This window comes from Triturus cristatus, chromosome 7 (genome assembly GCF_964204655.1).
Source record: "Triturus cristatus chromosome 7, aTriCri1.1, whole genome shotgun sequence".
Lineage (NCBI taxonomy): Eukaryota > Metazoa > Chordata > Amphibia > Caudata > Salamandridae > Triturus > Triturus cristatus.
Window position 1 is genome coordinate 1,065,868,585 of NC_140590.1, and position 16,090 is coordinate 1,065,884,674.

Here is a 16,090-nt window from a genome sequence, read left to right on the forward strand (position 1 = left end):
ACTTATATTTCTCTTCCTTCAGTACTACACCACGTTTCCTGAAAAGAGTCAAAACCTTGCTCAAAACATCATCATGATTAGAAATGTCAGACCCAAAAATTAGTACGTAATCTTGAAAGACTACTGTGCCCTCTACGTTCTTAAGTATATTGGTCATAATCTTTTGAAAAACAGACGCCGCAGAGGCGAGCCCAAATGGCATGCGGCAGTAACGGAAAGTTCCCAATGGTGAAAAAAAAGCTGTAAGGTGACGTGATTCGGGGTCTAACTCAACCTGATGGTAAGCGCTCGCCAAATCTAGCTTCGTGAAAAAATGTGCTCCTTTTGTAAGTGAAAATAAATCACTGATCTTTGGTAACGGGTATGAATCTATCCATATCTCTTTATTTAGTGACCTCAAGTCCACACAGACATGAAGATCCCCTCCCCTCTTTCTTGCTACGACTAAGGGAGATAACCACAACGAGGAATCGGTGGGTTCAATGATTCCTCGTTCACATAACTCTTTTTGTTCTTTTTCGAGGTCAGTTCTGACGCTAAATGGCACTCCCCTTAATTTATGTTTAGCGGGAGTGGCACCATTCTTAACGATGATCTTGTGTTTAAAACCCTTTTTCCTTCCTAGTTTTTTTCAAAAACTTCTGGGAACCTATTTTTCCAAATGAGGCTAACATCTTCGGAATCTACTACCAATACTTGTTCTTTAGCTCCTGGTCTCAATATCATCCCAAAAAGCCCCTGGTGGAACCACCCCAAAATATTTAGACCTTTAACCGCAACATACATTTTTCCTTTTATCCTTCTTCCTTTGAATTCCATTTCTTCTTCGAAAAACCCCATCAAGTCTATTTCCCGCCCTTCATAAGAAACAGGAGAGCGATCAGGAGGGGAAAGAACACAAGCACCTTTCCATGTTGCATCAAACAGCTCTTGTGTAATCATCGTTATTTTGGCTCCTAAGTCCATCAACAACTTCACAGTATGCTTGCCAACATTAATATATACAATGGGATCTACGCACGAGGAAGGATCGCCAACAACCACCTCCTGATTTACAGAATAAGGAGGGCCATCATCCATACTTCTTACGACAGAAATCACTTCAGAATCAGATTCACACTCGGATTCAACCACACAAACAGCAAGCTTCCTCACACTTCTACTCCTCTTAAGGCATACTTTAGCAAAATGTCCCATTTTTTTACAGTAATTGGACATTACATTACTTGCAGGACACCGAGAGCCTTTGTTATGTGGAGGATTACCACACCTCATGCACTTGCTGATATTGTTACTAAATGGTGGATTTGTAGTGTCAGACCTTGCTTTAACAGATTGACTAGTTGAAGACACAGGCTTACTCCGTGGTTTTACACTAGTATTGGTATTGATAACATTTATGTTTTCTGGAAGCTTCTCTTCTAGTTCTTTCAGTGATACAATGGAAATTTCTATGCTCTTGGCTATTTTTATCACTTCGTCTAGAGTGGGATTTCCCAAACTAAGCATCTTTTGCCGTATACTCTTCTCTTTACAATGACACGTGAATTAATCCCTTATAGGTTGTTCTGTAAAATTTTCAAACTTGCAATCCGCAGCTAGCCTTCGCAGGACAGAAATATAAGCATCGACGTCTTCCGCATCGGTTTGTTTTCTTTTAAAGAAATTATGTCTCCGCACCATGAGACTGGTTTGTTTATCAAACCTGGTCCTCAATTTAATTATCGTCTCTTCAAATTCATCAATGTCATGAAGTTCCTCTTGTGAAAGAGCAGGTAGGTGTTTGAATATGGACCTACCCTCAAACCCAAGAGAGTGTAACAAAAGACATTTCTTTCTCTCTGCACTAAAACGTAATGCGCCAATGGCACCCAAATACACTTGGAAGGCGTCGAACCAAACTTCCCACCTGACTGGCGGGTCTCCTGGAGATTCCAGGAATGAAGGCGGAGGGCTCACAGATTGCTGCTGCACATTTCAGTCAACGAGGGAATCTGATTACGATGAATGTTCGTAATTTTGAAGGTAAACCACTAAAATTGTACTCAAAAACAATACATTTTGTATTTATAAAGAGTTACCACATTTTGAAAGTGACAGGCTACAAAATAACACAAGTGGTTCTGTATACAGTTGCAATAGATGGATATTATTTGTTTTAAAACTGTAGTCTTACTTTAGTAATAAATTCCACACGTGGTGTGCGTGTCACCGATAGGAATGACACGCTGGATTAGTGAATTTTGAAGTCCAATGATGTGCGTGTCATCGTTATGTTGATTAATGTGAATCTTAAAAATGTTATCTTAAAATTGACACTCGGTGTGCTTCTCCGCAGCGACTGACGAATTATGACACGCTCGTTGGTTCTTAGAATGTTGTGCATGTCACCGTGTGAAATACAACGTAGAATTGCCAATTCGTAGATGAAAGAACACCGCGTAACGGGAGAAGCGTTACGAATACACCTTGTAATCCTTTTTCTGAGGCGACTTGTTTCCCAAAGCAAAATGCAGCTGTCACGTAACGTGATCTGACGCGAATACCGTGCAAGGATTGTTGGGAAGAAAGCGGCAAAGACGTCACTGAAAGAGCGCGCTGCTATTTAATCTTGAATGCAAGGAGAACTGGACAGCGTTAGTAGTGTTGCGCGCGATGACTCACGTGGAGGAAAAAGGCATAGGTATGCGCAAACGGTATTCCTTCTTTATTTGTGAACGCAACAGAAGTTATATTAAACACGTGGTGAAAGAAATCTCACGCGTAGTGAAAGAGGTAAAAGTTACAATGCTCGCAATATAAATTTCAGAGATATCGTCTTTCTCCTGAATGTCCCAGTACAATGATAACGATCCACGTTAGGTGAAACAATAGGATGATCGCTTTAGATATAGATATAAATGTTGACAGTACCTTTGAGATAAAGCTGGCGATCGTTGCTTCAGTTGCTTCAGTTGGCTGTAGTAACTGTAGATCTTGAAATCAAAGAAGATCTAATTTCAAAACTAAGTATAGTTGTAGTCGTGTGGGTTCTTCATTGTAGCCAAAATATCGTCGCCAAAAATATGTAGTAACTAGGCAGGAACAACTTGTAGTTAACTGGCTATTTATTTGGCTACAAAACCACAGAGCCATCAAGCAGGCTCTGTCAACAGCTGTTCTCCCAACATCGCATACAGACGGTCGCTAGGAGACCAAACATTCCAAATACACTTACATCATGAGATCTATTTAAAGGAACATGAGAACACATAAAATTGAGAAACATCACAACAGTCATAAAAAATATGTCAAAGAATATGCCGACATATTCACCATGCCACAAAAGGGATATATGTGAATTTCAGGGCCAATTTGGATATTAATAAACATATGTAAAATAATATGCTGACTTATTCAGCATGCCACAACAGGGATGTATGTGGAAAGTCATACAGCTACCCTAGGAGCACAGATTGAACTTCCTAGTGTGCAGTATTCATCTGCTGTGTGGCCACAGTCCCAGAGTTGAGCACTGCTAGAAGCAGAAGATTATATTGTGTCAGGTGGTATAAGGGACAACAGTACACAACTCTAAGGTTCAAATAAAGCATTACTATATATTAGGTTGCCAGTATACACACGAAGGCAAGATTTGAGCACAATTAAAATACAAAACAACACATATTGATATTTCTCTTTTGGTTACAGAAACCAAGGGCAACCAATCCTGTATGGCGCGTTCTTAAAAGACATGGCAAAAAACATTGACATTTCCATTTGGATACAAAACACTAGTGAGATCATCGTATATAGTGTGCTATTCAACTTGTTAACATAGGGATATACCTGTCTGCGTAGGTGGTTTGCATTGTAAGACCTGCCCTATGTGGTGCCCTGCTGCAGTGCCACTGACCTCTGCCCCAGTTGAAGCAATCAATCTGGCTGGATAAAGAGTAGTAAAATAAACATTAACACAACATATTGAAAGTGTATGGGCTAGTGTTACAGGGCATTGAGAAGGGTTTTATATGTAATGTGTAATTAACATTGCAGGTATAAGTGAAGGACAGATATAGATGAGTTCTTGTGGGTTTGTGTTGATAAAAATAGTCACAGCTGCTAAGTTTTCTAGGTTCATGCGTGACTAGCTAGGCCAGTACGAGTTTTTAACTTACTATTCTTGGGCTTTTTGTCTTTTTTAACTCAGTATAAACCACTGCAGGTCCCATAATTCAAAGAACATTATAAGAACTGCCTTTGCTTGTCACACATGGACCTGGAAACTAACCAAGCTACGCAGAGTAGAGGAGTGGGCATTGGTGTTTATGAACTTATCTGGCACCCCATTAGTATTGTCCTGAAGTGGCAGGCCATCTTGTCATTGGGGGTGCATGGTGGAGAGGATATCCCTTTTGAGGGATGTGAGACGCAGACAGGCTCCAGTTGGTCCTCCTGGAAGAACTTTTGCCAGCTGAATCCTGGAGAACGTATCCTTCTCCCGCCACCTCTCATCTTGCCATTTCTTTTTACTGTCCAGACCATTACTGTACAGATCTCCTTCCCCATGCATTAACAGGCAGTGACCTCCTTTCATAAGGCTGCCGTCTAGGTGCCACTGAGGGAGACTGGATGCAGCCCATGTAATTGCTCGTAGTATTTACCTACAAATGTAACTGCAGGGGCTGTCTCCTCAGAGAAATGTCTCTTCCTCTTCAGCAAAGGCAGCATTCGGTAGTGTCCAAGATGCAGCTGTGGCTGCACGACCCCAAAGTTGAAGAGGAAAGTAACAGATTCCATGGCGTGGGTTGTATTTATGTTGTTGTTAGGGAATGTGTATCGGGTGTGCTGATTTCTTTCAGGTGTGTATCATTTTCCTATTAACTGCCATTCAGAGGTATCCGGTCCATGTGTGGAGATCTCCTATAGACTACCACACGGAGTCTCCATCCCGTGAGTGAAGTCTCCACCCCAATTGCGGATAGTCCACCAGAAGTAAATACAATCGTAAGTTACATGTAGTAAATATATGGCCATAATTTAGGATTATTCTGACTCCACCCCCTAAACTGGGAGAGCAGAGACATGTAAGTCAAGACTTTTGAGTACATTTAACTCTGATTTTGTGAATAGCTAAAAGTAACACATTTATTCAAAAGTTTTTTTTTTTTTAAACCGTTTATTACAAGACTCAAAAATATACAAATATGGGCCTACAACCTTCCGGCCGGCCGCTAGCAATGAAAGGAGCATACGATATACATTTATAAAACACATGGTGCTGCGGCTGAGCATGCACAGGAGTTAACATCGTTGCGAGCCACACTATCCAGACCCCACTATACGGTTCCATTTTAAACTTAAAGAACGACAAATACAAACAAACCCACAAGGCAATCCTCAATCGGAAATAGCAACACGTGCTCCCCCAGAGGGGGGATCCTAGCCATCCATAGGAATCTCAAGAGGGGGGAGAGATCAGAACTAGGGCTGGGTACACCTAATGCCCAGGTACCGGGGGAATGAGTTGGCTAAGGGGACGGGGCCGGCGACGGATCAGGCAATAACGGTGGAGCACAGATTCCCCCGCGGTAGGCGTTCCAGGGGCCCCATACTTTCACCCATGTCCCAGGCTTACCTCTCGCCACATACACCACCTTTTCCTGAAACATGCACCAATCCATATGTTCCTTCCAAGCCGAGACAGTCGGGGGCCTCTGGGATCCCCACAGTTGGGCAATGTCACGCTTGGCAACCATATACCCCAGAGTCACCCACCACGTTTGCGGCACCGAGTAATCGGTAGGCTCCCACACATTCAACAGGCATCTCCTCGCTTCGGGCAACAGCGCCACATGCGTAACCACTCGCAGCACCTCATGCACACCACGCCAGAACCCCTCCACCTCTGGGCACTCCCACAAGATATGCAAAAAAGTCCCCAACGCACCACACCCACGCTTACACAAACCGTCCTCAGCATTGCCCATACGCAGGAGCTTTGGCCCCGTCATGTAGACCCTATGGAGTATCTTGAGCTGGACGAAACGAAGGCGAGCCGGTATGGCCACCTCTTTCGGGGAGGCCACCGCGGAGATCCAGTCCTCGTCGTCCAGCTCCAGCCCATCGGCTACCCAAGCCTCACGAAGGGCAGTCAACAAGTCTGAGCGGTCGTTGATCAGTTTTTTGTAGATCAGTGAGATCGTGCTGTCAGGGACGTGTCCATCCAGCACTCTATCCTCCAGGGGGGAACACTCCGGGATGGAGGCAACGTCCGGAAAGACGGAGCCCAGCGCATGCCGGACCTGCAAATACCGAAAGTACTCGCTGCCCTGCAACTGAAATTCCGTCTGCAGCATCTCGAACGTTTTGAATCCTCCCCTCGTCCAGAGATCCCCCACTTTGCTGATGCCTATTAAGTCCCACTTCTCAAAGCCCTTCGAGGTCCACAAGGAGCCCAACCGCTCAGACGCGTATAGTGGTGACGCCCGGGTCAAACGGTCCTTCCACCCCATAGCTGCATTGGCCGCGTGCCACACTCGCACCATGACACGCGTGGGGCCCGTTAGGCGAGCGTCGGGCGCGCTAGAGTAGAGCGCTCGATTATGGTCACCACCTGGAAGTAGCATCCTATCCATTTCAAACGCCGGGTTTAAGGCGGGCCCATATAGGCCCTGATTAATCGCAGCTAGCTGGGAGGCCCAATAGTACCGTTTAATATCCGGGAGGGCAATCCCCCCGTCATACCATGGGAGCGTCAGCTTAGCCAGGGCAATACGTGGCCTCCCGTCCCAGAACAGGCGGCGCTGCAAACTCTCCACTTCGCGGAAGTAGCGCGCTGGGACGAGGTCCATAGTGTTCTGCAACGCGTACAGGAAACGCGGCAGCGACATCATTTTAAACAATGCCGCCCGGCCGAGCGGCGAAAGCGGCAAACGCCGCCAGCGCGCGACATCCTCTTTCAGACGCTGGAGGGGGGGAAGCAAGTTCCGATCATAACGAGCCTCCGGGTCCAGAGTAATGAAGACACCCAGGTACCTAAATCCCTGCGGGGCGACCTGGATCGGACAGCCCCGCGGGAGGATAGGAGCCTCCCCGGAGAGAACATACACACACGATTTAGCCCAGTTGATGACCAGACCGGAGTTACGACCGAATGAATGCAGAACATCAACCAGTACTATGAGTGATTTACGTGGGGAAGCTAGGTACAAGAGGATGTCATCAGCGTATAGGGATACGCGGTCCTCATACTCAGGGGTCCAGCGGAGACCACGGATGGAAGGCTCCCACCGCAGCCACTCCGCCAGGGGCTCCAAGGCAAGTGCAAAGAGGAGCGGCGATAAGGGGCAGCCCTGTCGTGTGCCCCGGCCCAGCTCGAACGGAGCCGATACTCTTCCGTTCACCACCACCTGCGCCAATGGGCCCGAATACAGCAACTTGACCCAACTGATGAACCCTGGGCCAAATCCAAACTTCGCAAGCATCGCCCAGATATATGGCCATTCAAGCGTGTCAAACGCCATGGTGGCGTCTAAGGACGCCAAAATGGCCGGCTCCCGTATGAACGGGGCACGTGCGAGCACACCGTGCAAACGCCGCAGATTAAGGGCTGTGTTGCGATGGGGGATAAAGCCAGACTGGTCCTGATGAACCAAATCGCCCACCACGCCGACCAGCCGATTGGCCAGTACCTTGGCGAGAATCTTGGGCTCCGCATTCAGTAGCGAAATGGGCCGATAGGATGTAACCCCGTCCCGAGGTCTCCCCTCCTTGTGGATGACCACGATTGTGGCCAGACGCTGGTCCAGCGGGAGGGAGCCCACCGAGTGTGCCGCCAGGAACATAGCCCGGAGGTGGGGTGCCAGCGTATCCGGTCGCAGCATGTATAACTCGATAGGGAGACCATTCGGACCCATGGCCTTGCCGGAAGCGACCGAGCGTATGGCGAGGGCGATCTCGTCGGAGGTGGGAGCGGCGTCCAGCGACACCCTGTCATCCCCGGAAAGGGACGGCAGCGCGATATCACTGAGCAGGGCACGGGAATCCTCTTCCGAGCAGGGAGACACCGGGGAATACACCCCACGGAAATAATCCGCGAAACAGGAGACGATTTCTTCTGGCTCAGTTACACACACACCATCCGTTTTCTCAATCAGCGGGACCACACGATTCGCTCTCTCTTTTTTGTCCAACCACGCTATAAGTTTACCAGCCTTATCACCCACATCATACAGTCGCCCCTGTTGCTCTCTACTGAGGCCCCTGGCCGCCTCCGTGACGAGGGCCCTATAGGCCGCTTGCTTGAGTTGGAGGACATGTAATGCGGCATCCGTCACTCCACCTTCTAAATTACCCTCCAACTCGGCTATTTCAGCCTCCATCCGGGTCACCTCCTCCCGCTCGCGCCTCCGGGCGTAGGAAATAAGGGATAGGGCCTCCCCTCGGAGTACTGTCTTGAAGGCCTCCCATAGCGGTACAGCCGAAGGCACGGACCCCACATTCTCATCAAAATATCGCTAAAGGGATTTAATCAATTCAGCGCGAATGGTGGGGTCGCGCAGGTACCAAGGATTGATTGGGACCACCCTACCCTCACCCCTCGGAAAGACATCAAAGTGCAGTAGGAGCGGGGAGTGGTCCGAAATACCCCGTGGCAAATGGCGCACCTCTCCCACCCTCCCAACATAGGCCGCCGGGACAAGGACATAGTCTAGTCGTGAGAGGCTACCATGGGCTCCCGAGTGGAAAGTGTACTGCAGCTGCGTGGGGTGTTTTAAACGCCAGCAGTCCACTAATCCAAATGTATCCAAGAGGCCGGGTAGCCACGCCTGTGCCCGGGGGAGGTCCCTAGGGGGGTGACGATCCAGAGTCCCAGATACCACCGCATTAAAATCCCCCCCCACAACTAAAAGCCCCCCCGGAAGGCCAAGGAGAAGGCGCCCCAGGTCCGCAAAGGTGGTCGACTGCAGCCCCGGTGGGATGTATACTGACACAAAGACAACCACTTTGCCCTCCAGTCTTCCCACCAAGACCGTGTACCGTCCCCTGTCATCGTGGAGCACCTCATCAACCTCCAACGGGAGCGAGTTCTTCACCATGATGCCCACACCCCTTGAGCCAGACGTGAAGCCCGAGTGAGCCACTAGGCGATAGCCACGCCGATTCATGGCGCAGAAGGAGTTGCCAATGAGGTGTGTCTCCTGCAGAAAGACTACATCAGGCGAGATTCGCTTCAAAAACTGCAGGACCACACCTCGTTTGATCCTGTCCCCCAGTCCATTCACATTCCAAGACAACAAAGTTAATTCCCTACCCCCCATCATATACAGAAGCCATCATTCGTCCCCCGGAGAGCACTTTAGAACTAACACAAAAATACGTTTGCCTTGTGATAAAAACGAACAACACCCCATCCCTACCCACCCACCCCAACAGAACTCCCCCCTCCCTGCACCCCTGCATGAGCCCGAACAGCCCCCCCAACGTGCAGTGTGCCTGTCGCCCCATATATAGTTAAACTAACTAGACCCCCTAGAGGAGGAGGGAGAATCCCCAATAGACCCAACACAACCTCCATAGGAGGGGAACTTACAAAAACTGACGCAGAATCGAAAGTGGCATCATTTTCGTCCAGAGTGAGGCCCAATATTAAACCCTCAGTCCTGATCCAGCGTGCCGTCTCCCCCCGCCGCCCCCCCCCCCGCCCCCCCGATCACGATCCCCGGGCAGAGTATCCAGCCAGTCCCCGGCCGCCTCGGGACGATCAAAGAAGTGCGTGCGACCATCCACCTCCACTCGCAGCTTGGCTGGGAAGAGCATGGCGTATTTGAGGTTTAGGTCCCGAAGACGGCGCTTGACGCCTAGGAAGCTCAGTCTCTGCTTCTGGACCACTGGGGTGAAATCAGGATAAAAATTTACCTCCATATTGTCAAGCTTGACCGGTCCATGCAGTCTGGAGGTTTGCAGGATAGCGTCTCTGTCCCGAAAATTGAAAATCCGGGCGATGAGAGGTCTCGGAGGGGCTCCGACCTTCGGCTTTCCCCCGGGAACCCTGTGGGCCCTCTCCACAGCGAAGAGTTTGCTCAGCCCCCGTGGCTGGAGATGGGTAGCAATCAGGTCCTCCACAAAGAGATCCGCCGCCGCCTCCTCGCGTCCCTCGGGCACCCCGATAATGCGGATGTTGTTCCTCCGTGCCCGACTCTCGGAGTCCTCCAGGCGTCGATCCATAAGCGCACTTGCCTGACTAAGCCGGCACACCTCTGTTTGCAAGGCCGCCACATCTGTCGTTAGGCCCGATGCGGTGTGGGCCAAAGAATCTACTCGGTCGTTGGTTTTGGAAAGATCGGCCCTCACCAGGCCAACATCCACGAGGACCGAGTCGATCTTCTGCGCCAGTGTATCAAACCGCTGGCCCACCGAGGCCTTCATCTCGGCAATGGCGCCCATGACATCTCGCAGAGTCAGATCTGCGGGCAGGTCTGGGGCATCAGGAGGGCTCTCAGGGGACTTGCGCGGTCCATCGGGAGATCCCTTCTGGAGGGTATAGCGGTCCATACTGTTGGCCTGAGGGACGGCGCAACGCCGGGTCGATTTGGTCTTTGCCCGGTCTCCATCTTATTTCGTGGCCATGGCCACCAGTCTCCCAGCACCAGCCACGTCGTGTAGAGCAGGAAAGCCGGACCACGAGCTCCGGGGGGGGCCCCCTCAGAGCAGCGGGGTGGATCACAGCCTGCAGGCAGGCAGGGTCTCCCAGCAAGGCCACACCAACACCAAGGGCTCCGCGACCCAACCCCGCAGAGACGACAAGGGGGTGTGAAAGCGAAAGCGAAAGTGCGGGGTACGCGAGTCGCCAGGCCCTGCCTGCTGCTGTTGTTCACTTTGTCACTGGATCACCCCACAGCGCAAATCCGGGGTCCGGCGAGGGGAAGGCCGCAAACCTCAATCGGTGCTCACTCCGGTGTCCGGGGTCCGATTTGAAAGCGGGAAACGGGTGCCACCTCAGCTCAGGTTCACAAACATAGTCCCCTCATCCAGGGCAGGATAATTTCAGGATAATCGTAGGAGGTTGCGGAGGTCCTCGGGAGCCTCGCACCTACGCGGCCATCTTGGTTGCGCGCTAGGCTCCTCCCCCCTATTCAAAAGTTTAAGGGTACATTACACATGTAAGTTTACTCACAAGTATAAGTTTCCTTTGTGACTAGCCCCAAAAGAGAATAAGTGGCATCCATAATGCCTTGGATGACAAAGACTCATTACCAGTGACCACTGTTTTAGGCTTATTCTTTCTTGCACTGCTAATCGCTCTGCTACACAATAGTGTTACCAATGTACTCCACAAAAGCACTGTGTCATTTGGTATTCATAAACATTTTTATTCAAATTTAGTTCTTACAGTTCCTGGTAGACATAAGAAATTAAAACTGATAACTTGCAGTAATGTTCATTATATAAATATTTTTTAAATACTTTACAAACTGTGAGAGAAATCCCTAATGATGCATTGTTATATTTTTTAATGTAATTGCCTTATGAGAATTTATGATGAAAGATTGAACATGATACATCTGAAGAAAATATTTCCAGGAATTTGTATCAACCTGATTTAACCACATGCATTTGTCACATGCACATCTTTTCTAACATGACTACGGTAGGTGTAAAAAAGTGAAATGTTTACTAATTACAAGTATCAAGTTTTTAACTTGAGGTTATGTTTTAGGTTCGCTACTAGTATTGTTTTATTTTCATTTCCCAACTGGCAAGCAAGGCAGATCATTGTCAAATCCCACCAGAAAAGACCACAGAAGAATTTCCAATATTATAGAAAGATAAAACAGCAATCGCAACACACACCATCATCCACAGAATTTTAAAGGAAATCAGTGCGGATAGCTGAAAGGCGGTATCCCCTTGCCTTTCAAGATGCCAGCAAGAGCAGATAGTCTCTTGTAATTTGGTTACCTTACATATTAACAAATCAGAACAGGGCAATGCTTTCTTCTGAAGAGATATACAAACTAATTTGATATTGAAGGGCGATAAAAGCAATAATTACTATTAATAACTTGTCTAAGTGTTTCTTCATTTTTTTAATGTGATCTCAAAAACATCAAGGTAAATAATAACATAACAGCCAACAACTTCCATATCTCAGGAAATATGCAGCTGGAGTGCAAAGGTAATGTATACATGAGCTATAGTTCTATAGCTCAATTTCTTAGTAAAGACATGCTTTTGTCGATCAAGTATTAATGATCTAATGAGTTTCAAAGGTCGCAGTACAAATGAATTAACACCATGGTATAAACATGCATTCAATCCATCTGATATTTTTCACTAACTCTTCAGCAGTAAGCCATTCTTCCACTCTCCATCAGAAATGCACAGAGTGAAATCCTTGAGTGATATATTGCAGTTGGAAGAAGGGCTGGATGAAGAGTGAACCAAGTAAGTGAGCTGACTTGTCCTTCCTCGTTGAGGTTGGTTGCTTCTTGGTTTGTTTTTCTTTTTCCTTCTTTCCTTCTGGTTGTGCCTCTAACAATTAGTAATGTCTACGAAATGAGATTAAATAAAGCATTGTTGTGATTAGCAAAGGAAACCATAGTGCCACAGCTTTTATTTTCTTTGTAGAATGTAGCGAGGGATTGACCAGCATGCTTTACAGAGATAAAAGTTAGCATTATTGTTGATAAAAAGCAAGATTTACAAAAACGACTTCCACAGCAGCACATTATACATAATCCTTAATTGGCAATGTAATAACAGTATCTCTACAAACAAATCAACCCCCCAATCGGTTCTAGTGCCTTTTGAGCAAATTCTTCTTTGTCCATGCCTTTGTTCATTCTCTGGACCATCTAGTCTAGTGTTTGACCTACTTTTCTTTCAACAGACTCACTGGTATTTTCTTCATCTCAACCTACAAATTCTCTGGCAAGCTGGATCAAGGTTACATGCTGACCTTCTGCTGTTTTCCTTGCCTTGACCTTGACCCACTCTTCTGCCAAGCATGCCTGCTCACTTGACTATGGCTGCCTATTGACCAAAAGATTTGCTAGTATTTTCCTCATCTGGACCAGCTGGCACTGGACATATGCAAAGGTTGGGTTGGGTTGGGTTTTAGTAGCACCAACCTGCCCCCTTACTTTTACTAACCAGCCTATCTGCACATAAATTGGTCTCTAAAATGCATCGTTCCATGTCCAGAGGCGCAAACTCACCCAGATGGAGTGATTGAAGAAGGGGCAGTATGGCCCTCTTGGAGGTTTAGCCTACTGCATTACTCACTATGAGTGTCTATTTCAGCAAGTGTGATGGCAACAAGACATGGAGCTTCCGGGGCAAGTGTGAAGGGCGCAGAAGATAATACATATTTACATATGCCACTGTCCTAGGCCATGAGACTGTCATCCTTCTTCACCTATAGATCTGTTTAAACAGCATGTCCAGGGGAGTTGAACAAACTAATTACCTTGGGTAATGCTCTTTCTGGTGGATATTGTATCTCAACACAGATTCCTTACCTTCAAAATCTGTCCAGCAATTGCTCCCATGTGCCAGAAGGGGTGCCATGGGGACTCCAAGGTAACCCTGCTTGCCTCTGGAAGTGACAGCACAGAGCTGTTTATAGGTGCCACACCTGATCACTGTCAGTTTTAAACCAAGGATTCTGCACCCTGAGACCAGAACCACCAGATACCAACTGAGATCTGTGACAGTGTGCAAAATCTAACACCTAGAAGGCAACTCCAAGAATGAGGATGAGTGACTACTAGTGATATAGCAAACACAACAAGATGATGGACGGAGTGCTGAAACTTTTCAACCACTCACCCCCAGTCAATAGATCTAGGTTTAATCCATCATTCTTTTGCTCACTATGTCACCTCAGTTTGGACCCAGTTTGGACCGATCCCTATGCAATAATCACAGTGTGAAACACATTTTAACAGCCAGTAACCTTAAAGAACAGCTGTGCATAGACTATTTTGACATCAGATTGTGGCATAAAGAGGGGGGAACAAAGTTGCAAACCCTTTGAAAAAAACTCATCACAATTGGTAACCTAAATACAGGGGGTTGGTTCAGGCTAGTGTGCTGTATGCGGTAGATGGTGACAATCTAATTCTCTTATACCATAGGTAGTTTCTGCACTTCATGTCAGGAAGGTTTACAGGAACAATGCATCATCAGCTCTTCTCCTGGCTCCTCTGTGTCTCAAGCCTGCGTCCCGCATTAACGCAGACTGCATATAGAGCATGCAGACATGATTGCAGCAAACCAAACTGGCTACACGTAGGGTTGGCATTGGGCAGCACTGCATCTCTCTGGATATTGCTCTTCAGTCAGCACGCTGAACATGTTGCAGGTTATAAACGCTTAAATGTAATAGAATAATCCTATTACAACTTTATCCACTGGCTCAGTGGTGGATTGGGATGCATAGTGATTCGCTGAGGAGCTGTTCAATGGGAAGCCATAATTAATGTTTGCAATACTTTTCATGTCTACTACCTGTTTTCTACTCTGTGAATACATTTAAAATGTGAAAAGAAATAAATAAAAAAAGGAGGGTTGGTTCAGAAAACATAAGTTGAAAGGGCCAGGCCAAAGACAGGACTAACAGGAGCCAATGTTAAAGTTTAACATGCAGCGGAATGACCTAATGGCCCTCAAAAAAGGCCACCAACTTTGCCCAATATCGAGAATAGATTGACTTTGTGGATGGGCAAGGAGTAGCAAAATTGACATCCAATACTTCCTTCGGAAGATCGGAACTACTCAGCTGGTTCATCTTGATCTCGACATATGGAGGTGTAGATTTTGGAGGTTTGGCCTTTTGGGAGAGTAGGTCCTCCTCAAGAGGTAGATAGAGTGGGAAACGGACACTCAGACTTATGAGGTCATACTACCAGACCCTCCGAGCCCAGTCAGAAGGAGCAGAGCCTGATCCCTCCTGGCATTCTTCAGAACCCATGGATGCTTAACAATAAGCCTTCATGGAGGTGGCGAAAAGACATACCCCACTGGGCGAATATTCCCCGTGCCCACCTCTGGATGCAGATGTCACTTGTGCTTGGCTAGATGGCTGATAGTCAAGGAAATCCCCTGAGGGTCCAGTCAGGGACACAGCCTCAGTGCAACCGGGCACAGTGTATATGACCCCACAAAGCCTTGTACCACAAGGCCGATGTGTTGTCTGTCATGATGTGCACTAGATTGCCCTTGTTGGAAGGAAGTAAGGCCTTGAGATCTGTCACTTCTGTGAGCTCTGGATGGGAGAGGGAGAATGGCCTGCCACAAGTCATGTCAGATTCCTTCATCGATCACAGTGGTTCGGAGCCACCTCATCCAACACACACATGTTCCACTACTGAGCCTGCATGTGCCAATGGGCACGGGGCACCAGCAGAATACACAAGGTCAGGAGCCTCAGAATCATTCAAATCAGAACCCAAGATTGCGCCTGATGCATCAGGATTATACCCTGAATGTCCTGAACTCGTTACAAGGGTGGAAAGCCTGTGATTAAATGTCCAGATAGGCCACTTCTAAGGGAATCAATATTCTGCACTGGCAGAAGGTCAGATTTCAGCTTTTGATGGAGAACCCTGGGGAAGAGAGGAGCGAGTTGGTCGTCAACAGGTATGCCATGTCTGACTGTGATAAACATGCCTTCAATAACCATTTGTCAAGGCACGAGAAGACATGCACTCCCGACATGTGAAGATGGGCTGTGTTCACCACACTTACCTTCATGAACACTGGTGCCGAGGTGAGGCTGAATGGTCGGAGAGTGAACTAAAAGTGCTTCTTCCCTTCTCACAAAGTGTAGGAACGGCCTGTGGGACTGCAGGGCATGTATATGTATAAACAGTCCTTAGGATCTAAGGTTGAGAAGGCCTGTGAAAGAGTCAACATCTTGAATTTGTCTCTTTGAAAGAAGGTGTTCCAGAAATGTAGGTCAAACATCAGTCCGATGTCACCATGCTTTTTGGGCATCAAGAAATAATGGGAGTAGCACTGGCTGCATATCCTTCTCGGGAATTTTCTTTGTTACCTCTTTGTCCAGCAATGACTGAACCTCTTTGGCAAGGATGGAGGCATG

At 47.6% G+C, this 16,090-nt stretch overlaps 1 protein-coding gene across 4 annotated transcripts in view; it reads right to left on the bottom strand.

Moving 5' to 3' along the window:
* Positions 1–11,333: 11,333 nt before the first annotated feature.
* LOC146811098 (E3 ubiquitin-protein ligase RNF14-like) overlaps positions 11,334–16,090 on the bottom strand; it is an 80,986-nt gene continuing 76,229 nt past the window's right edge. For all 4 annotated transcript variants that reach the window (XM_085618145.1, XM_085618146.1, XM_085618148.1 and 1 more), the window contains exon 8: positions 11,334–12,533. Coding sequence is in view for 2 of the 4 variants with exons in the window: in XM_085618146.1 (XP_085474272.1) it covers position 12,533 (1 nt within the window). In the remaining 2 variants the exon portion in view is untranslated. The remainder of the gene's footprint in view (positions 12,534–16,090) is intronic.